This window comes from Condylura cristata, unplaced genomic scaffold, assembly GCF_000260355.1.
Source record: "Condylura cristata isolate star-nosed mole 26May11 unplaced genomic scaffold, ConCri1.0 scaffold00001, whole genome shotgun sequence".
Lineage (NCBI taxonomy): Eukaryota > Metazoa > Chordata > Mammalia > Eulipotyphla > Talpidae > Condylura > Condylura cristata.
In genome coordinates, this window is record NW_004567102.1 from 57237298 (window position 1) to 57259516 (window position 22219).

Sequence of the window (22219 nt, forward strand, 5' to 3'; positions counted from 1 at the left end):
GTATTTGATACTTGTCATATGTGCTTGTGAAACATCCAACGTAAACTTTGAAATAAGCAGTTGAAGATAAGTGACTGGAAAAGAAGGCAAAGTTAGATGCTTAGTTTGACAGTGATTGAAGCCTCATGCAAGATTGGCTTAACATGTCTAAGGATAAAAATGAATGAGAACAGAAGAGTTTATGAGAAGAGTTATAGAGTATGTAAAAAGTAAAGGGGCAGTACGATAACCAAAGAGAATTCAGAAAAGTAAGAGAAAGAGAATTTAGTGGTAGAGTGGCTAGGAGAAAAGACTGTTTTCCAAGAATGGTGTGGTTACACCTACGAAAGGGTGCTAAAAGGTCATCAAGATAAGGAAAGAAAAATATCTATAGGATTATTGAAGTGGAGATAATGACTCCAGGGGGGGCATTTTCAGTAGGGAACTGAGAAGGTTGATAGGTTTTGGAAGTAAAGGGGAAGGAACATTGAATATTTAGTCATGTGTTGGGTGATAGAGGAAGAGTGGAAGTTTAGTTTTGAAGGATGATTAGACAACCTAAAGTTATTAAAACAGATTCAGTAGATAAGAAAGAGAGGGAAAAATTGAGAGGAAAAACTCACTGAAGAGGTGTGTAAGAAAGAGTGTCACAATGAAGAAATTGACCAACAGAGAAGGAGCAATTCTTTGATTGTAAATGCAAAAACCTTTGTGTCAGGAAATTGAGATAGTTTGGTGGTTTCATTCTACTCTCTGAGGTATTGTCAGTAGTCATTTAGGACTTCTGCTCTGAATGAAGGGGGATAGAGTTTGAAGAACTTAAAGTTTCAGTTTTCCTCAGTCAGAATTCCCAACGAGAATGTAGCCTTATTGACCTAAGACACACATTGCATGTAAAGAATTAGTTCTTTTATGCTTCTAGAAGGAAATTAGTTAAGTGCCCATCTGGGAGAATGAAGATGGTCCTTCAAATCCTTTCTGTAGGACTTAGTTTCTCATACCTCCCTATTGAGAGAGCTGGGAACTATTTCTGGAAGAAGAAAGATGGGACATTCCAAAATTTAAATTGCAGAAACCAGCAGAAGCAAAATAGGGATAATCAAAATAAGAAAAAATTGGAAAAAATTACTGGTATAAAATAATTTTATTTTATCATTAAATTAAATTAAATAATTTATTTTAACTGAAAAGACATTCCACATAGTTGTTCAAAAGTATTGAATATTGTAAATGTGCCACTCTTTTCTGTTAGCCATTTAATGCTCTAATAAAAAAACTGAGTAAGTAATCTATTTTACAAAATTATTAAAATAGCTAATAGTTTGATCTAGAAGAATATACAGGAAGTAATAGTTAAGAGAAATGTAAATAAGAAAAGTCAGAAAGGAATTAAAATTAATAGTACATATTGTTGAAGAATATCTGTAAATAAGTAAAGTTTTCAAATTTTGAATAAGAATTATATAAACCAAATTCAGAACATTAATGATTTCTTGTAAGGAAGGGAGGTATAAGATTAGTAAGTGTTATAGAGGCTGTTTTAGTATCTCAAATGTTAACTATCTTTGATAGTAAGCATATGATTGTATTTTTAGCTATACCTTTTTAAAGTTTGAAGTATAATATAAAACAACATTAACAAAAGCAAAACAAAGATAGGAGGATGATAAGAGAACTTTTCAGTGATACAAATTTTGATTGCTTATAGGTTTACTCATAAATGTAGTTGAGATTTCAGAACTGTTTTAGAGTATATCTCAGAATCCTTTAATCTCTGGGATTAAAACAATCAATCAAATAAAACCTGATTTCAATCTCAGTCCTGATCAAAGAATCTTAGGGTGAGCCAAATTTTGTTTCAACTAACAAATGATATTACCATTATTTCTAGGACATAAATCCCTTGATTTCATGCATTTCAACCAGGAAGTTTTCCTGACAGGCTGAGTTCCCTTCTTCTTAACACCAACCATTCACGGCCAGTTTAACAACTTTGTACCAAGATAAATAACAAATCCTCCCTTCTTGGTATATGCTTTTCAAATATTTGTAGACTGTTATCATGTTCTCTTTTAGTCATCACTTAGCCAAACTGTGCCTTTAACTCCTTTAATCTTTTCTCATAAATCAGACCCTCTTGCCTTCTAATCATATTAGTTCTTTTCTGTAGGCTTCTTCTTGTTTTCTTTTTGAAATAAGATTCTTAATAGTTCACCCAGAAGTAGAGTACTGAAGTCATCAGGGGAGGGGGGAAAAATGACAATAACCAAACCTCTCAGCCAAACTTCTCTGACCCCTTGTTAATACAATTAAAGTAGCAAACACATTAGTGGAATTAAAATGATCATATTTAATTTATTCCAGTCTCTTTTCTTTACATGCCTCACATGTGTTACATAGTATATAATTACTTGATTTATCTAACTTCTGCCAGCTCAGTGCAAGTGTGCTAACTTACATTGTAAAAGATGTGAACCTATACCCATCAGCCAAAGATATTGTTGTAAATCAATGTTGCCTAAATAAAAAAATTCTACAATTAAAAATTAACCAAAAATCAAAAAAAGCCTTTTTCCTTGGATAATCTAGCTTCCTGTTATGCATGTTGCTAGCACATATTGCTAACTTCTACTACATAAAACTACTAGTTATCAACTTAAGAATTTAATCTATTACTTTTATAATTAAACTTTTTTTATTTTCTTATGCCATTATTCATTTTTGTAGTATTTGATATCCCCCCTCCTACCATGTAGCACCCATGAACCATCATCACAATTCCTTACATTCTTCCCTCCCTTATTTTGACCCTTTCTCCCCCTCTCCTCATGCCTCAGATTTATAGTCATCTTGCAAGTTTGTTTTTTTTTTTTTGGTTTTATTTATTTATGTGTACAGAACTGGGGTACAGGCCAGAGGTGTAGGAACTATGATAGGATTCACCAGAAACAGAGTGGGGAGCAGGACAGGCAGATCCAGGAAGTACCTGCTGCAGGGAACAGCAGGTGAGACAGGAGAGGTCTGCTGCACCATGTGGGTCACCTCCGGGGCCAGGGATCCAACTCGCACTGAAGCAGCTGTGGCAGGCTGCAGTGCTGTGTCCTAACCCATTGCACCACCAGGGAGGGCCAGCAAGTTTTGTTTTTTTCCTGACCCTTTGTTCAGTTTCTTTATGTTCTACAAGTAAATGAAACTTCTGGATATCTATATTTCTCCCTCTGACTTATTTTGCTTAGCATAATCCTTTCCAGGTTCATCCATATTGCTGCAAATGGCATGCGTTTACCTTTTTTCATCGTTGAGGAGTAGTCCACTATGTATAATTACCATATCTTCCTGATTCATTCAGTTAGGTATATAAAAAAATGTTCAACATTACTTATTATCAGGGAAATATATATTAAAGCCACATTAAGACACTACTTTATACTGGTGAAAATGGCCCATATTATTAAAAAAAAAAAATAGAAACTGGAAACAACAAATGTTTCCAGACACTGCTGGTCTGGTGGGAGTTGATACTGCTCCATCCTCATGGAAAGCTGTGTGAAGGTTCTCAAATAACTAAAAATTTCCTGACACAAAGGGTTAGGAAAAAGACAAAACTGAATTTTCTGAAAACTGCTAAAGATGCTTCTCCCTAAGGGATTCAGAAGAACAATAAATATCTCAATTTAGAATAGTGATAGATTGAGGTGGGGAAGTACAAAGTACTAATTTGGCAATTCTACCATTGATAATCTGAGTAAAAGAATTAGCTTATCATCTTACTTAATCCATAAATGAGTTTAAATTGTGCAGCTCCTAATCCTGTTACAGTTAAAATAACTTCAATAACTCTAAGGATCTGTTCAAACTTACTCCATTAATAAATGTGAGTGAAAATTAAATCTCTGAAAGTTGTAAAAACTCATAAATGTTCAAGACTAAACTCTGAAGTAACAGTAAAATATCCTATGTAACTATTTATGGTTGGAAACAATAATTTTACTGACATGTCTGGTTTATTTAGCTACATGATTTTGTTTACCCAAATCTCCTAATTTGTCATGGTTTGTAGAATAAAGAAGAGTGGCACTTTATAAAGATAAGTTTTTATTTTACTAAAATTGTATTTTGGAGTCTACAACTGATTTTTTTTTTTTCTAAATTATAGGGTGGCTTCACTCGTAAATATTCACTTAGCTCAAAAACTGGAACACTTCTTCCAGAATTCCCCAGTGCTCAACACCTTGTGTACCAAGGATGCATTGCTAAAGACAAGGTATCAAGTAAAGATACTTCTCTATTGACTTTCTGATATGTTGGTTCCATATCTCAATTTGCTGGGAATATCATGATGCTTGTAGGAAGCCATCAGAAATCTACATAATCAAACATAATTGACTGATTTATAGGAGAGACAAATGTTTACTAATATTGATTAAACACTTCCCAATTAATTATTTACTATTTCAGTGATAGTGTATAAGCACAAAGTGGTAAAATAATAATAATAATAATAATTTTCAAAGACTTAAAGATGATTTTTATGTCAAACTAAGTGACAAAAAAGAAATTACTGTAATGTATCTATCAAGTATATTTTCTTTATTTATAAGATTTATTTTCATATTTACTCCCTTTAAATTCACTAAATACTGTAGTCATCATGTACTTCCCAAGGACAGAATCTATTTCTAGTCCTGGGGGGGAAGATGCCTAGATAAATGCAAGGAATATACTATATGATCACAAAAATTATTTCAATTCTGTGCTCTCTTACATTTGTAGTCTATTTTGAAAGTTGTACAGGATTCAGTTCATAAATAATCCTCAATATGACTTTTCCTATTCATATAGTAAAGTCTAAGGCTAAATTTTCCTCTATTTCTAAATTTCTGGAGTCACTTGCTGGTCACATACTAGATGACTAATGGCAGGATCCTTTATTAAATCAAGACCTACAAATGTCTACATTCTTCTTTCAACTAAAGTTCATTTTTTCATTAACATTTGAGGAAGACCCCTTTCATAATACAGTAAGTCAATTTATATTTTTGAGATGTGAAGATAGAGTAATATTATTAACTAATGTACAGCTGTATTGCTTTAATAATTGGCTTTCTTTTGTTATTTGTAGAAACAAATAATAAAAATAGTACATAATTAAAACCTATTGATAAATAAATAGACAACGCACAGTAACTTTGAACATGTACTGTTCATTCTGATGATAGACATACTCTTCCATTTAATAATAGACAAAGAATCGAAGATAATTCTCAGTATAAATTCCAAGTGAGCCCCTGAAGAATGTCCACTTCTAACTATTCTCTCCCATCACATTTCTCAAGGTTATCATATATTTTTTTAACTCTCTATAGAATGTGTGTTATTATGACTTAAGATTTGAGAAAACTCTGGTAAATGTTAATTTGTTGCAGTTTGGGAGTATGGGGGAAACAGTGGGACATATTTCTTAGGAACACATTTCTTTGACCTTTATAGAGAGGATTGCTTACCTGCAGATATACCAGTCAGTAGCTTACTTGGTAAATATACCTGTTGAGAGAAAATGGAGAGTGGGGAGAGCAACAATAAAAAAATAGAATGGCACATTTTCTATAGTTTCTTTCGTTTCTCTGCTAGTCTCCAAAGGCTATGAATTTGAAAATTAGCTATGAATTTGAAAAACTAGTCTGTAAATTATTTCTCACTCAGGCATCAGATATATAAATAGCTCCTGGTTTCAAAGTTCCTCCCCAGAGGTCCCCATCCTGAGCACCAGTTACCATTGCTCCTCTTTGTCCTTTGAAGACAGCAGGGCCCTATTGTTCTTCTTTCAGCCAGTAATAAGTTCTTCAGGTAATTTGTCAGTTCCCATAAGAAGGGATGGAGCTGAAGCTAAGCATTTTAAGTTCTTACTTTCTTGAGGTAGGAAGGTTGGAGATTACCCAGTAGGAATTTACTTCACTCCTCTCAGAGTGTTTGGCTGAAACCGACAGTCTGCTTTCTGCCTCCTCAGACTGTCACTTATGGCCATTCTCACCCCACACTGTGCTAAGCGTTGCTTCAGGTCTTGTCCTCTATAATGTGATATCTATTCTCAGAAAATTTGGTAAAATTATGTTTATAGAGTGTAAAGTATACTATAATTAAAGATTACTATCCTGAGATTATGATCATATTAAATAAATGAGTGAAGTACCAAACATAGGATTAAAGTATTTTATGCTTGTGTAAAAGAACAACTTCTGATATAAAGAAGTAGAAATACTCTTAAAAATGAACTTTATAGGTTTTAAATATTCTTAAAAATACTCTTAAAAATGTACTTTCTAGGTTTTAAAGGAAAGGTTTACAGGTTTCAAAGGTCTCAAAGGGTTAATTTTGGCAATAGTTATGAATTCTTGTCTGTGTGCTGTCATTTTTATTTTAAAAACATTTCTTGTTGAACCATCAAAAAACAGGATATTGCTTAATGTGTAGAGCACATCTAAATGGCATTCTCGGTGACATATCCTGCTAGAGGTGTCCTGTAGCCAGCACACCTCCTTGGAGGTAAATTGATAATTTGCATGTTATTATTATCCAGCTCTGAGCTAGGTTACAAAAATGTGTGTTGCTACTTGGCTGTAGGAAAAAGGTTAAAGAACCACGGATTAGGATAGAAGCACTCCTATCATCAACATCACCTTAGATACTATTGGGTTGAAAATAGTTAACATCTGTCAATTTCTTAACATGTATTGTAGATTATGACAATCACTTGACAAGAGATAATTCATTTAGTTTTTATAACTACCTTATTACATATTCACTGCTATTATCACTTCCATTGTGCAGATGAGGAAATTAAAACACAAATGTTAAGTACCTTGACCAACATCACCTAGCTAATAAATGTAATATTAGACCTGACATTCAAATCAGATAGTCCAAAGCAAAACTCAAACCTTTGACCTCTAAGCTATCTTCCCATTCTCATAGGGCACACAATCATTAACAGGTAGAAAAGTTACTAGCTGTTAAAATAAGGGTTTTAGACTTAAATGTTGCTGAATTTCCAGATATCTAATTATAACCCAGTGCAAATTTTAGAATATGCTTAAAACTTTTAAACTATGCCATCTAAATATTTGTGACATGGAGAAAATGGAGACTTGCATAATATATATCCAATTTTCAATTTTTTGGTGAGTATATGTTCATAACATAGTTAATTTTTGGTAATATTTAGTAAGGTTTTATTGTATGCCAGGCACTGTTCTGTGTACCATATAATTTTACTTAATCTTAACACCATAGGAGCATATGTTATTATCACCATGCATGAAGATTAAAAAGCCTGGACCTAGGCAAGAAAATCATAATGATAATTATGAACAACCATATACCAGAGACATTTTATGGGGGGTGGAGTGGAGAATGGGATCAAAAACGGTGGGGGGAGGGAAGTGCACTGGACTGTGGTGATGGCACACGGGTGATTTGGTGATGGGGATTACAACTGAGATGGAAAAAGGCACAAAATGATGTACAAATAAAAACTATTATAGTATATAATAGTAATAATATAAACTATTATTTAAAAAAAGAATAAAATGTTACAAAATTAAAAACAAAACAAAACAAAAAACCCCCCAGGACCTCAGAGACAAAACAGCTTGTGTAAATATGTGCCTGCTAAGTGGCAGAGTGGAGCTAGCTAGCCTCAAAGACAAGACTAGAAACAACTACATCACTCTGCCCAAGTGCCACTTAATAATGCTTCACTGTCTGTGAGCTGAACTATTTTACCGATTTATTATTCCATCCAGTTTGATGTCCCATAGTTCGCTGCACAAAGACCTTCTTTCATGACTATTTTCCTATTGTTCTATAATTGCCCATTTGCTTGCCTTGCTCCCTTAAATGCCTTTAAATAGTATTTGTGCCTTTATGTTTGATTCCTCAGCATTGAGCCCAAATTCTGGCACATAACAAGAGCTTAGAAAACATGTTTTGGGTGAATGAACTGATGAAGGCAGTGTTGAAAGGATGCTTTGGTTAAACTTTTTCTTCCTTGAAATAGGTTGATACCCTCATTATGATGTACAAAACTCACTGCCAGTGCATCCTGGACAATGCAATTAATGGGAACTTTGAAGAGGTAAGGATGGCAAAGGCTGCTTTGCCCACCAAATGCTTCTGTTCTGTGAGTTTATGTAAAGGAAAAATGTTAATGTGCACACTCTGTTCTGTGACTAGATCCAGCATTTTTTATTACACTTTTGGCAAGGAATGCCTGATCATCTTCTTCCCCTGCTTGAAAACCCTGTGATCATTGATATTTTCTGTGTCTGTGACTCAATTCTTTATAAGGTAAGCACTTTAGGATACCTTAAACATGAATCCTAAGTTTCTTTGAAGAGCATTCTAGCTAAACTTGTGCAAGATTATTTTCAATAAACATATTTATGACTGAAGATACACCATTATTTTTTTCTAATGTGAAAACAAGCAGTTTAATAGTGTATATTTAATGGTCTATGTATTTTAATATAAATTTACAAAGAATATCAGTTTCTGTTTAACCTGTGAGTGAATGCACTGTGACACACAAACACATGAAAATTTAGTTTTAATGAACTATTTAAGGTATTTTCAGTTTAAATAACACGGTGGCTTTTTAAAAATAATATCAGTGTTTGGGAGAAAAGCAGAATTAATGAATTCTGCTTGAGTTAATTGAAAAATCTTAGAAATTTTAATGTGTTAATGTCTTACTCTGTTTTTGAACCAGGTAAGAGTCCCCATTTGACTTAAAGGGTAAAGAGACACCCTGACCAAAGTAGAGCTAGTCGACCTCCTTGCCAAGCAATTATTGGGGGAGGAGGAGAACCCCAGAGAGTTTGTTCCATAGGACAGCAATAAGGTCTAAGCTGAGGAAGAAACTTCATTGCAGTCTGGATACTTTGAAGAAAGTGTCTATACATTTACCTTTTAAATTGTCATTAGGAAAAGCAAAAACTTCCCTTTTAAAAAATAACCTGAGTCAGCAAGAAAACCCAACTGGAGTCCTGTTAAACATTAAAGAAATAAATTCCTTCTTTTTAAAATGCATGTTTGTTGCAGAAGTGAAGCAAAAACCAAATAGACTCAGTTCAGAAGGCAGCGTCACAGACCAAAAACTGATAGGTAGGCTTGAGCCAGAATAGAGGAGCCTGATTTTCAACCTCTGTTCTCCCTCAAAGAAGTATAAGAACTGAGAAGTAAGCACAGTTTATTATCTTCCTTTAGTTCAAGTTCAATTTGAAGAAGGGCAAAGGAGCAGGAGGACTATCTCATTTTCTGGGTTGAATAAGATATAATTATTGAGAGAGAAAATATTTAGTTGGCAATAACTGATTGTGATAATAATGGCTTGAGAAAGTACCTAAAAGGGAAAGTAGATGACTGTTTTTGTCACCCACATTTAGGGCTCAGACTAAACCCTTCTGAAGCTACACATTTCCTTCTGTTCTGATAATTCTGTACCCAGTACATCCTTAACCCAGTATTACAACATTTCTAAAATTTCTCCTCCCCCACTCATACCACCCATACACACACACACACACACACACACGCATACACACACAAACACCCCTGTCTCATGCATATATTCATTTTAGAGGTAAAACTGTAATTTCCAGAAATTAATTAACATGCTGTTTTCTGGAAAGCTGGGAATAAAATTGCAAAATAATATGTCTTTGTATAGAATGTTATATAAAGATTTATGTTAATTTCTCTGCTGTATTAAGGTTCTTACAGATGTCCTCATTCCTGCAACAATGCAAGAAATGCCTGAAAGGTAGGTCAAGTCCATAAAACATGTAGTTTCCTACGGTGGAGTTCAATCTTATACATTACAATAAAGACATTAAGTTGAAATTCATTCATTTACCCAAAATATTTTCCTGCTTCTGTTCTTTGTAACAGCTGCAAGAGATATGTTTCAACCCTTATATTTGATTCTCTGTGAACACATTGATGTAACAGTCCAAAAATACCTTAACTAGAGAAATGACCTAATGAAAAATAAATATTTAAGTGTGGCTGACCTTCAGGATACGGAAAAAAAGTTCCTCAGTGGAACTGGGTAGAGGAAGATAAATGGGACAAATTGATGAAAATAATAAAAATAATACAGAAATTATTTTTATTGGTATTATTAACTTTGGTATTAACTGCAAAATTAATTGCTTTCTCTCAAAGAAGACATAAACATATCAAATTGAAATGAAACCTTAATGATGATAGTTTTGACTTAAAAATGTTTCTTTGAAAGCAATGAAATCATCAAATTTATTTTGGTATTTGGAGATACAAGTAAATATAGACTAGACATAGTACTCAGGAAATACATGCTGGTTGATAAAACAAATATTAACAAGGATTTACATTTTTCTCTAGATTATTTATGTAATAGCTGGTTTAAACAATCAACTTTCGGTCTGTACACATGTAATCTGTGTTCTGAATTAGGTATGCTTAACACTTCCATGTCACAGCAGAATGGCCCTGCTTACTTAGTATCAGTCATGTGACTTTCAAGAACAATAACTGCCCTTGATAAACACAATGTGGATTTTGAGACTTTACATAAATTATTTCGCTTAATTTCTACTCAAGCCGGAAAGGGACTATTTATATACTTGTCTCGCAATTCATTCACATGTATTATTGACTGTGAAAAAGTACATAACTACATTTAAAAAATCACTTATAATTTCACTATAGTCTTAAAAGCTGAGTTATCATCTCACACACTTTTTTCTAAAAATATATTTAAATATACACTTTTAAAAAATTGAACCTAAAGTATGCTTACTATGCTTTCCATTATAAAAATCTTTCTATCAACAAGTCTATCATTATCTCTTTTTTTTTTTTTTTAAGATTTATTTATTTGTGCATACAGAACTAGGGTACAGGCCAGAGGCTCAGGGGTGGCGAGAGGATTCACCAGAGACAGAATGGGGAGCAGAACAGGCAGATCAACGAAGTACACTGCTGAGGGGAGCAGCGAGCGGGTCAGGAGAGGTCTGCCACGCCATGTGGTCACCTCCGGGGCAGGCAGGGATCGAACTCATGCGGAAGTGGCTTTAGCTTCTCAGTGCTGTGCTTTAACCCACTGCGCCACCAGGGAGGGCCATATCATTATCTCTTTAAATGGCTGCTTAAATGTCCAACTTATGAACAGTGCTATACTTTTATGTAGTTAATTCCTTGTCATTGAACAATGGCAATTTTTATGCACAACTTATCAGATGATTACAAAGGAAATATTATAATTCCAAATTCATATGTGAAGAAAGCAGGAGTAGAAAAAAGTTAATTTTTTTAAATGATCCAAAGTACATTTTTGATCATTTATCCCACAGTTATATTCGAGTTATAAGGATATGTTTCTAGAAACTAATATTAAATACCTGATATGGCTTTATGGTCCCAAAGTGATGTTTCTCATGGAACCAAGATCTGCAAAATTATTTACATACATTTTCCCAGAAATATTTAGAAAAATGATTGAATCATGAGATAACTTTAATAATAAAGTACTACTTATTTGACACTCTGTATGCCAAACTTTGAGCACTTTCCATAAATTATTTCATATAGATCTTACAATAATCCTGTGACATGGACATTAGGCTTATTCCTATGTAATAGATAAGGAAACTGGAGTTTGATGACATTGAGTATTTGGAGTAAGATGGTAAGTGGTAGACTTGGGTCTTGTCTGACTTTAAAAGTGAAGTTCTTTGAACTATGGTATAGTAAACCTCCATTAAACTACATTGCATTGTGAACAACTCAACATTTTACACCTAGGGCTTTTTTTTTTTTGTAGTTTATTAGCAGACATAAGAAATTTTGCTAAAAATTGGGAACAGTGGGTTGTTTCATCATTAGAAAACTTACCAGAAGCACTAATTGACAAGAAAATACCCATTGTACGAAGATTTGTATCTTCTCTGAAACGACAAACATCTTTCTTGCATCTTGCTCAGGTACGTTGGTATTTTAGTGACCAAATAAAAAATGAATCTTCTGATAACAAAGACTGAGGAACTTTCAGAAACTGGAGACTAGGTCGGCAACCACTAACTGCAATGTGAGATCCTAACGTGAATGCAGGACCAGAGAAAGGATATCGGTTGAAAAACTGATGAATTTTAAATTATACCTCTATTTGGTAAATAGATAGTACCAAAGTTTATTTCCTGACTTTGGTAACACATAGAAGTTATGTTAAGTGACATATTAGGAGAAGATGGATAGAGAGTATATGGAAATGTGTTATATTATGTTGGCATTTTTAATAACTTTAAAATTATTTCAAGATAACAAACAAGAATAAAACCTTTCAATGCAATGTAAAATGTAAAATTCTCATTTTCCACATGAATCCAATTTAAAAAATTCAGTTAATGGGAAATGAACCTATGCAACACTTGATGTGAAGCCCACAGACCCAACACATGTATCTCTTAAATAGGAAGGGGGAAAGAAAGTAACTCTTAAATTAGGAATATATGTTTACATATTGTAAAATATATTGCCCCTTCCCTCAAGTGATTGCTTTCTGGAGCTTTCTAGCCCCCTAAATTTTAAAAGACTCTTGAAATTGTTCGAGATAAGAAATGTACATTATAAAGTATTTACTTCATAGCCATGAAAACATTATTTTCTAAATCCAAAAATAGTTTCAGAGGTTAACATAAGTCTTAGCTATTACTTTAAGTTTTTAAAAAAGTTATTTATGATACTTTTCCTCTAGAAACTATTTCTCTAGAAACTAAAACATTCCTTTAGACAGACTAGTATGTTAAAGTTTGGTGTCTTTTTGCTTTTTCTAAGCAGATTGCTAGACCAGCTCTCTTTGACCAGCATGTGGTAAATTCTATGGTGTCTGATATTGAGAAAGTTGACTTAAATAGTATTGGATCTCAGGCCCTTCTCACCATCTCGGGCAGCACAGATACTGAATCTGATCTCTACACTGAACGTAAGTCTTCTGTCTATTCAGAGCAGGGTTTCCAGCCTTGGCACACTTAGCACTGAGCTAAGATGCTTGGCAGGAACCCTGGCCTGTGCCCACTGGGTGCCAATTGCAGCCTCTCCCCAGCTGTGACAACTGAAATGTTGTAGACGTTTCCAAATGTTCTCTTAGACTACAAAATCATGCTTGTTTGAGAAACCCTGGTTTCCAGGAACACTCTTAATAGATGTGTCCTCTATTTAAAACAGTATTGATTATGGAAAACTGAATAAATTTAGAAAGTATTAAGAGGACAATAAAAGTCACCTAGAAACTCAATGCCTACAGAAAATATGGAAATAGCAGTTTTTAGTTATGTGAAATTTTCCCACCTGCATAGCACATGCGTGCATATTTCCATGTACTGTAGATTCTTGGTATATGATACATATTACTGATATCACCACACAACACTGAGCAGAGAAACCCTGCTCAGATGTGGACCTTCTCACAGAGTCTGCCAAGCCTATATACATGATTAGACAAGCATGTTCAATTTCTAAGACAGCAATCAACTATTTTCCCCTTCTATTTTTCTCCAGAAATAAACTAATGTAGCTTGTTACAGGCCACAGCACAAAAATGGACTGCTCTCTGGGGACAGTCCAATCTCAATCCTGCTTTCTATTTCATCATATAAAATTATATTACCCTTTGAGACTCAGTAAACCTCAAACACTAATAAAATGATAGTTCTAATCTTCCCCTTTAAATTTTACATGATAAAGGATTATTCATGTAAGTGGTTCAATTCTGCAGTGCAGAATTTAATTGTTGCTAAAGATAAAGGATGTTTGAGAAAGCAGGAAATAAACAAATTTAGTTTATTCGTTAACTCTCAACTACTCTGTCACATAGAAGAAAACATTAGATTGAAAATAAATAATCAACTATATACTTTTTAAACGTTTATTTTATTTATACATACAAGAACTGGGGTGTAGGCTAGAGGTGCAGGGGTTGAGAGAGGATTCCCCAGAGACAGAGTGGGGAGCAGAACAGGCAAATCTACTGAAATACACTGCTGAAGGGAGCAGCAGGGAGACAGGACAGTTCTGCTGTGTCATGTGGGTCAGCTCTCTGGTCAGGGATCAAACTCATGCCACAGTGGCTGGCAATAGTTGCTAGAACTGAGACTTCAACCCCTGTGCCAACAGGGAGATCCCATTAGCCAACTATGTTGACAACTTTACTCTTCTCTAGTATGTACATAATAAACCAAGATAATACATTCATGATTGAAAGTTTGAAGCATAGTATACTGAGCATTTATCTTTTGTTACTGACTTCAGAATATAAAATTAATTTCTTTAAAAGGTTTGAGTTAATCTACCAGTCTTTGACTTTTGTATTATAAAACTGTTAATGATGCCTACTTTTAAGGTTTTCTCTTGGGTTCACAGTAGAGTACAATTATTTTTTCTTTTATTTCTTCTGTGATAGATGACTCAATCACTGTGTTCCAAGAACTGAAAGATCTCCTTAAGAAGAATGCCACCGTGGAGGCTTTTATTGAGTGGTTGGATACAGTGGTAGAGCAAAGAGTTATTAAGGTACTTATTTTTTAAGATTTATTTATTTATTCATATGGACAGGGATAAGGGCAGGGGTGCAGGGGCAGTGAGAGGCTTCACCAGAAACAGAGGGGGGAACAGAATAGGCAGATCAATGAAATACACTTCTGAGCAGCTGGGGAGACAGGAGAGGTCTGTCTTGCCATGTGGGTCACCTCCGGGGCCAGGGATCGAACTCACACTGAAGGGGCTGTGGTCAGCTTGCAGTGTTGCATCCTAACCTTTTGTGTCACAGGGGAGGGCCCTATTAATGTACTTTTTTTTTTAAGATTCATTTATTATTTATGCATACAGTACTGGGTACAAGCCAGAGGTGAGGAGAGGTGAGAGGATTCACCAGAGAGAGAGTGGGGAGCAGAACAGGCAGATCAGTGAAGTACACTGCTGAGGGGAGCAGTGGGTGGGTCAGGAGAGGTCTGCTGCGCCATGATCATCTCTAGCAGCTGTGGCCAGCTTGCAGTGCTATGTCCTAACCCATTGAGCCACTAGGGAGGACCCCTATTAAGGTACTTTTAAGTGACAGATTCAGAAAATAAAATTTTTGTGAAAAGGCAGAACTGCAGTTTCTTGGCTGGCAGGGAAGAGGTGGCAGCTATATCAAAATGCTTTGAGAAGTCTTTAAAGGGAAAGGGAGCATACAGTGACCAATGGCAGATGACTAAGTGTGCTTTGGTGGCCACAGCGGAGGGGAAAAGGCCTATATTGTGGAAAAGCAAATGTGTGTAAAGTAATGGTATACCATGAGTAAAAAAATAAATGAATATTATAACTGCAAAGAAGTCAGAAAGAAAGGCTTTGGAACCCTTCAAATAAAGCAGCCCAAATAGCTAAAGGTTTGTTATACCTGAGAGCACTGGGCATGAATTCAGTTCATGCCTTTCCTGTTGTCAATAAATTTACAGCTACGTAATATCAGTAGCGAAAGACTTAGAACCTGGAAAGATGAGACCCTTTTCTAAGAAGCAAGTTTTCATAGCATAAGCATTGACAGAAAACATGGTTTTTAGCATTTACATGTTTGACTTCCAGGAGCTCAGAATTTTATGTTTTCTGTGTGGTTGCTTCACCTTCTTCAGTTAACCTTCAAGTCATCCATCATGAAGCAAGGCAGTAAGGGCAAATATATCCATCACCTCTTGGTGTTAGCCATTCCATATCAAGGAAACTAGTTATAGTCTAGGGACTTTTTTTTCTCCTGGAAGGAAAACAAATTATCATTCAGGACTTGAGAAGTTTGAGTTAATCATTCACAGAAATATATAACCCTTTCTTCACACTTTACCTTCTGTTCTTTTTAAAGCTCTATCAAAGGAAAATTATAAGTTAAAATATTTTGTAAATCACCTCATTTTGTCTAATTCTATTAAGTAAAATATATATAGTAGATCTACTAACTTTAAAAATGGCAACAAAGCAGACTAAAATTGAAATCCCTGGACAGGTCACTTTATTTGACGAGATAAATAGCATGCCTTGCCATCTGTCCGTTTGTCAGAGGGTTTAATTCCTTTGTGATCTAACATAGGCCGTATTTAGTAAAGAGAGGAGCAATTTTATGGCTTCATGTTATCCTCTATTTTCAGACCAGCAAACAAAATGGAAGATCATTAAAGAAGAGGGCTCAAGACTTTTTGCTCAAGTGGAGTTTCTTTGGTGCTCGAGTAATGCATAATCTCACCTTGAACAATGCATCCAGTTTTGGTATCTTCTGTGCCTTATAAAACTTTTAAATGAAATTGCATCATTTGTATCCCAGTCTTATCTCCTATCAGTGTTTAAACATGTGGCATTACCACCTCTCAAATCACATCTGAACACCAAAATAGTAGAGAATGCCAGTTGTGAGCCTGGGTTTTGCCTTGAGAGCCCATGCAACGTTCAATCTTAACACCATTTCTCTTGGTGGGTTTTACCCAATTTCCCACTCATTGTACAAAGGACAGAATATTATTTTCATAGGACTGTGTAGGCACTTAAGTGAGGTGATGGATGTTAATAAAAACCTATTGCCCAGCACCTGGAAAACACTTAATAAATAGCAGCTATTGTCATTACATTTATCAATGCTTGGATAAATTTTCTTCATTAACTAAGCAAATAAACAAAAATCAATACATTATTTTCCAAAAGAACTATACATTGCAATATGGCAAATTTTTACGTATTTTTTGTAGGAATCCACATTATTTCCACTCCAGAAATTTTATGTTTCTGGACCATCTAGCTTGCCTGTGAAACAAATTGGTGAAAGCTGTCATTTGCAAAAGTAGAATTCATCTTTCCCTAAAAATTTTGAGTTTCTTATTTTTTAGTTATAATTTTTTTAGTTATAAATTAGTGGATAGCAGCTATGCATTTAGTAGTTGCATAATGAGAAATCTTCACATTATAAAACAGGTTGCAATTAACTATAGTACACTGTTTTTTGTTTAATTTGCATTGCAATCAGACAAAACTTGTCAACTTATATTGAGGGATGAACAAAATGCATTAAGTCTATTTTTAAAACTATCTTGTGCATATTTAAGGCATTTTAAGATATACAATGAGCATTGAAGCCCACAGTTATTATAAAAAAGACTTGCGTTAGGAAATCTTTTGAATAGTAAAAGAAGTTTAAAGTTTTCAGGACATCATTCTTTTTCTTTTCTATATCAAAGACTATTTCAGGCTAGAAAGACATCTTCTTATTTGATTTTTTTTTTCAAACCATGCTGGCCATTGACTAATTATTTAGTAGAAAGTAAACAGAAATAGAGCATAGTAGAGCTCATTCTCTCTCCAGTTAAAGCTTATCACTCTGCAGTGTGTGCCCTCTTAACGCATAAAGCATGCCTCACTTTCATCCGTATTTTCCTTTGATGTAATTAGTGGCCAGAGAGCTAGCAGGACAGTGCACACAGTGAGGTGGGCAGGCAGTCCACAGAAAGATTAGAGACCCAAGTTAAGCATGTTGGTCTTAGCAGGTCATTTAAAGTCCAACAAGTATTTGTTTATTTCAGTTGCTCCTTGTAGAGTGCTGAGAGATGGTCACGAAGATAACTTGACTCTCTTGTTCCTTCTCTTTCTCTCCTTTATTTCATCTCACAATGTCCTCTTCCCCTTCCCTGTCCACACACAAGGCTCTTTCCATTTGATCCGAATGCTTCTTGATGAGTACATTCTCCTGGCCATGGAGACCCAGTTTAATAATGACAAAGAGCAGGAATTACAGAATTTATTGGACAAGTATATGAAGAATTCAGGTAATTAAATATATTATACATGTGTATGTATGTGTGGCTATATCTTGTTTTGCATATTTCTTTGTTTAAACCCACGTTTAAGAATTTGTAACAGCACATATTAATTAGATTTATAATGGTCTCAGGGCTTTCCCCCTATACATGCTGCTACTAATATCATAGGCTAACACTATTGGAATAGTGTTTTTCTTTCCTCCATTTATACAGTCAGTGTACTTTTCTTAAAGGACACAGATTTGATGTTCTTCATTTCTGAGAATTTAGATTAAGATGGAGGGTGACTATAGTACAGAAAATAATTCATGACAATATATAGTACAACCTTATAAGTGGTGTAGAAATAATTTCTATAAGAGTTTAAGTATAGTAGTTTAATAATTTCTATAGGAGTTTAGGTTTGCAATTTGAAATTCTTCAAATTGCCACTAGGTTATGTAGTGGCCTCAGGGTATACTCCTAAATCCATAAACGTACAGCCAATTCTATCCAGCCCACTGCCAGCATTATTTCCCATGGAAAGAAGTCTCTAGAGTTTCCTGATTGATCACACAACTATAAAACATTTTCAGTGTCTTTTACTTGTATTCATATACTGGAATTTGGGAAATGATTAGCTTTCCTAATTAAAAAAAAATATTTCCAGATGCAAGTAAAGCTGCCTTCACTGCTTCTCCGAGTTCATGCTTTCTCGCCAACCGTAATAAAGGAAGCTCGGTTTCCAATGACTCTGTGAAGAATGAAAGCCACATGGAAGCAGCCTACCTTCCTCTGCCAGCCAGTCAGCCTGGAGGCTTGCCCTCTGCGCTTCACCCATTCTCCACTGCCAGCACCGATGACATGGCTCTCTCAGGTACAAGTGGGACTCCAAGAAGACTCCTTAGGCTTCAACACACCTCTCAAGAGCCCGAGCCTATGTCTGTCCTGGTAATTTCCAGACATCCCGAGAGTAAAAAGGCTTCTCCTAACTGACTTATAATAACCCTTACCTGGAGGTTTTCAGCATGTTGTCTCTCATATTTTTATCAGTTCTATTATAAACATAGATATCACACTGACACACTGTGTAAGTTATATGAGAAGTATGAATAGCTAGTTGTCTTCATTTAGTGGAAGATAAAATTGGATTAGGGATACTTGAAATCCTTGATGTGATTTGAAGGTAAAGTATGCTGTTTTTTAATTTTAGTTTTTGAGGAGACACATTCCATTAAGAATTGGACTTTTAGCAGTCTAATGTAATGTGTGCATGTGTATGTGTACATATATATATATACACACACACATATATACATATATATACATATATATACATATATATACTATATATACACACACACACATATATATTTATAAAAGGTGTTGATGTATAATGTTGCATACCTGAAACTTATATGATGTTAAAATGCAATGTTCCTTCAGTACAAAAGTGAATTAAAAAATTGTTTAGGCTTCTTTAGGATAGTTATTCTAATTTCATCTTTGGTCTGGGATCCTTTTTGTGTTAAACTGATATCTTGTAGCCTGAATTACCTACTAGATAATACTGCTAATTTCAATCCTGTCTCTTTTGAAGTCTTTTATGTACAACACTTACTGGACATACAGAAATTTAAGGGTTTAATTTCCCTAATGGAAAAATCAGATGCTGAGGAAATTCGTGGCATTCACAATTTTAGTTTCTTATCTCTGATGTTTGTGTGATGCTTTGAAAAGATAGCCATTTGGACATGATTCCCTTTTTCTTTTACCCTGAAAATCAAGTTACTTACCAACCAGCTTAAGTTCTGTTTGTGGAGAAATGTAAGCAGCAGACACCCTTGTTCTTCCCAACACTGACATGGGCTTCATTTCTGCAGAACAATGATATGTATAGAACGTACATCCTAGATTTTCTTCAATAGTCACTAACTTCAAAAGTCTCGACTTTTATGAAGCACACATCTATAGTGATGGTATTTTTTAAACCTAGACTTTTGGTATTTCCATGCTCTGTTATTTGGGGAAGGCAGGAAGGAGTAAGTTGGAAAAAAGCATATATTAATAAATTCTGCCAATAATAAAGGTATGGGCCCATCTGTTTTAATATGCCATTGGTGAAAGCTCTGGTGATTTTTTTTCTAGGTCAAATGGAGCTCTCCCACAACACTGGTCACCTGATGACACCACCAATTTCCCCAGCCATGGCAAGCCGAGGAAGCGTCATTAACCAAGGACCAATGGCAGGGAGACCCCCAAGTGTGGGCCCCTTGCTATCCACTCCAACACACTGCTCCACATATTCAGAGTCCATTTATCCTCCTCTTCCCCAGGCCAACCACGATCTTTATGGGACCAACTCGAACTATCAGACTATGTTTAGAATGCAGCCCCAGCCACCATCAGGACTCTATCCTCATCGCCCAGAGCATGGTCGATGTGTGGCCTGGAGTGAACAGCAACTTTCTAGAGACTTCTTCAGTGGCAGCTGCGCTGGGTCTCCATACAACTCTCGGCCACCTTCTAGCTATGGACCATCCCCACATGGTCAAGATTCACAGAGTATGCAGTTTTTAAATACAGGAAGCTACAATTTCCTGAGCAACACAGGGACTACCAACTGCCAAGGAGCAATATTGCCTTCTAATTCGCCTAATGGTATTGACATTTAAAAAAAATTTCCTGGCTTTTGAGGTAGCAATAAGGCAAAATCAAACATACAGTGCCACCTCTGCTGAGTAGCATGACATCCCATGTCAAGCTCTAGAGATCATGAAACTTACACATTTGGAACTAATTTGTTCCACTTATGAACATATCCTTAATTGTGGTTTTATTAAATCTGCCTTCCTGAATGTCACACATGAGGAAATAATACTGTCAAACCATATGTTTGGTCTTAATACTCCAGAGAAAAATGTTTTGACTCTTGAAAATATGTTTAGGAATTAATGTTTTGTCTGGAAAACTAGCAGCAGACTTTAAATATTACGACAAAAACCATGCTGATGAAACACTTGAAGTTGAGAGAGTAGAAAGATCTGTTGACACCTTTAACCAGAAAAATAAGCTCTGTATTTAGCTCTCTTATGCTTTGCTTCTAAGTATAGACCAATGATTCATTTACAGAAACATGAATCTGTAAATATAATTGGTATATTACAAGTAATGGGAGAGGCTAAGTGATCTTTTTACTTTAGGTAAAGGAAATCTTGTATTTCCTTTATATAGCACATCTTGTCACTTTAGATAAAGGAAATAGAGGTATTCTATGTCTCAAAATTAATGATAGGATAAGTCCTATGTACTGTAAAAAAGAAGCAGCATAGTAAACAATATTCACACATGAACACAAGCATGTCTCTTAGTAAATATCAATGTGAATGTAATAACTACGATATAATATTTTTAGAGCTCTGTGGTACTACCTAGTCATTTTTTTCTTGGTATGATCTTACAATACCTTAACGGAACATTCTCAACATTTTCTGTTACAGAATACTATGGAAACAATATAAACTACCCAGAGTCTCACAGACTTGGATCGATGGTGAATCAGCACGTTTCTGTCATCAGCAGTGTTCGCTCGCTGCCTCCCTACAGTGACATTCACGATCCTCTTAACATTTTAGATGACAGTAGTAGAAAGGCTAGTTCATTTTATGCAGACATGTCATCTCCAGCTGCATGTCGTCCTCCAGTAGTAGGTAAATTATTTCAGTAGTTCTTGAGAACATCTTTAAAAGTCTTTAGTTTCAGGTACATGGTATAGTTTTGGAGGGGGAAGTGTTGCCATGAGCTGGACACTCATACTCCCACAGTTGATTTATCACTTTGGACTTAAAATTATTTCTTTGTACTGTTAGTCATGCTCTTACTATGTATTTTATGTGTATGCAGATGTACGTATATACAATCTATGTGCATATACATATATGCATTCTACTACTAGATCTGTTCTTTCTAAAAAGAAGAGTTGGCATGTATTATGAGTGAAAAAGTTAGTGTCACCTGTCAAACCCAGTCTGAAAGACTGGCAGTTTTGCGAAAGTAAGAGTGATGTCTTCTCTTACTACTTGTCACTGTGGGGCCCACGGGCAATACTCCATCAGCACCCTCCAGCCATGCCATGTTTAAAAAATTGAGTTCTCTGACTGAGGTTGCTATCATTTTCTCAAGTTCATCTAAAATGTGATTAGCAGGCCTGTAGAAGTATTGTAATTTTTGTTGTTCTATAACATACAGTTTATGTAACAAGCAAAACAGTGTGTTTTCTGTGAAGTCCCCAAGCATTTTCCTCCCACCAGTTTGCTATCTGTAAGAAGATCTGCAATATGTGCCAGGAAAGTGCCAGCCCCGGGTTAGTGGCTCCATAGGTCAATGAGGTGGAA

General features: G+C 35.2%; 1 protein-coding gene across 1 annotated transcript in view; it reads left to right on the forward strand.

Annotated features, from left to right (window-relative positions):
* Nucleotides 1-22219, forward strand: part of RFX6 (regulatory factor X, 6) — a 43459-nt gene that overhangs the window by 18914 nt on the left and 2326 nt on the right. The window contains exons 7-18 of the mRNA XM_004673802.1: nucleotides 4136-4243; nucleotides 8036-8113; nucleotides 8212-8325; nucleotides 9750-9799; nucleotides 11843-12002; nucleotides 12856-13000; nucleotides 14477-14586; nucleotides 16191-16308; nucleotides 17730-17852; nucleotides 18496-18702; nucleotides 19974-20486; nucleotides 21326-21535. Of these exons, the coding sequence (XP_004673859.1) occupies nucleotides 4136-4243; nucleotides 8036-8113; nucleotides 8212-8325; nucleotides 9750-9799; nucleotides 11843-12002; nucleotides 12856-13000; nucleotides 14477-14586; nucleotides 16191-16308; nucleotides 17730-17852; nucleotides 18496-18702; nucleotides 19974-20486; nucleotides 21326-21535 (1936 nt within the window). The remainder of the gene's footprint in view (nucleotides 1-4135; nucleotides 4244-8035; nucleotides 8114-8211; nucleotides 8326-9749; nucleotides 9800-11842; nucleotides 12003-12855; nucleotides 13001-14476; nucleotides 14587-16190; nucleotides 16309-17729; nucleotides 17853-18495; nucleotides 18703-19973; nucleotides 20487-21325; nucleotides 21536-22219) is intronic.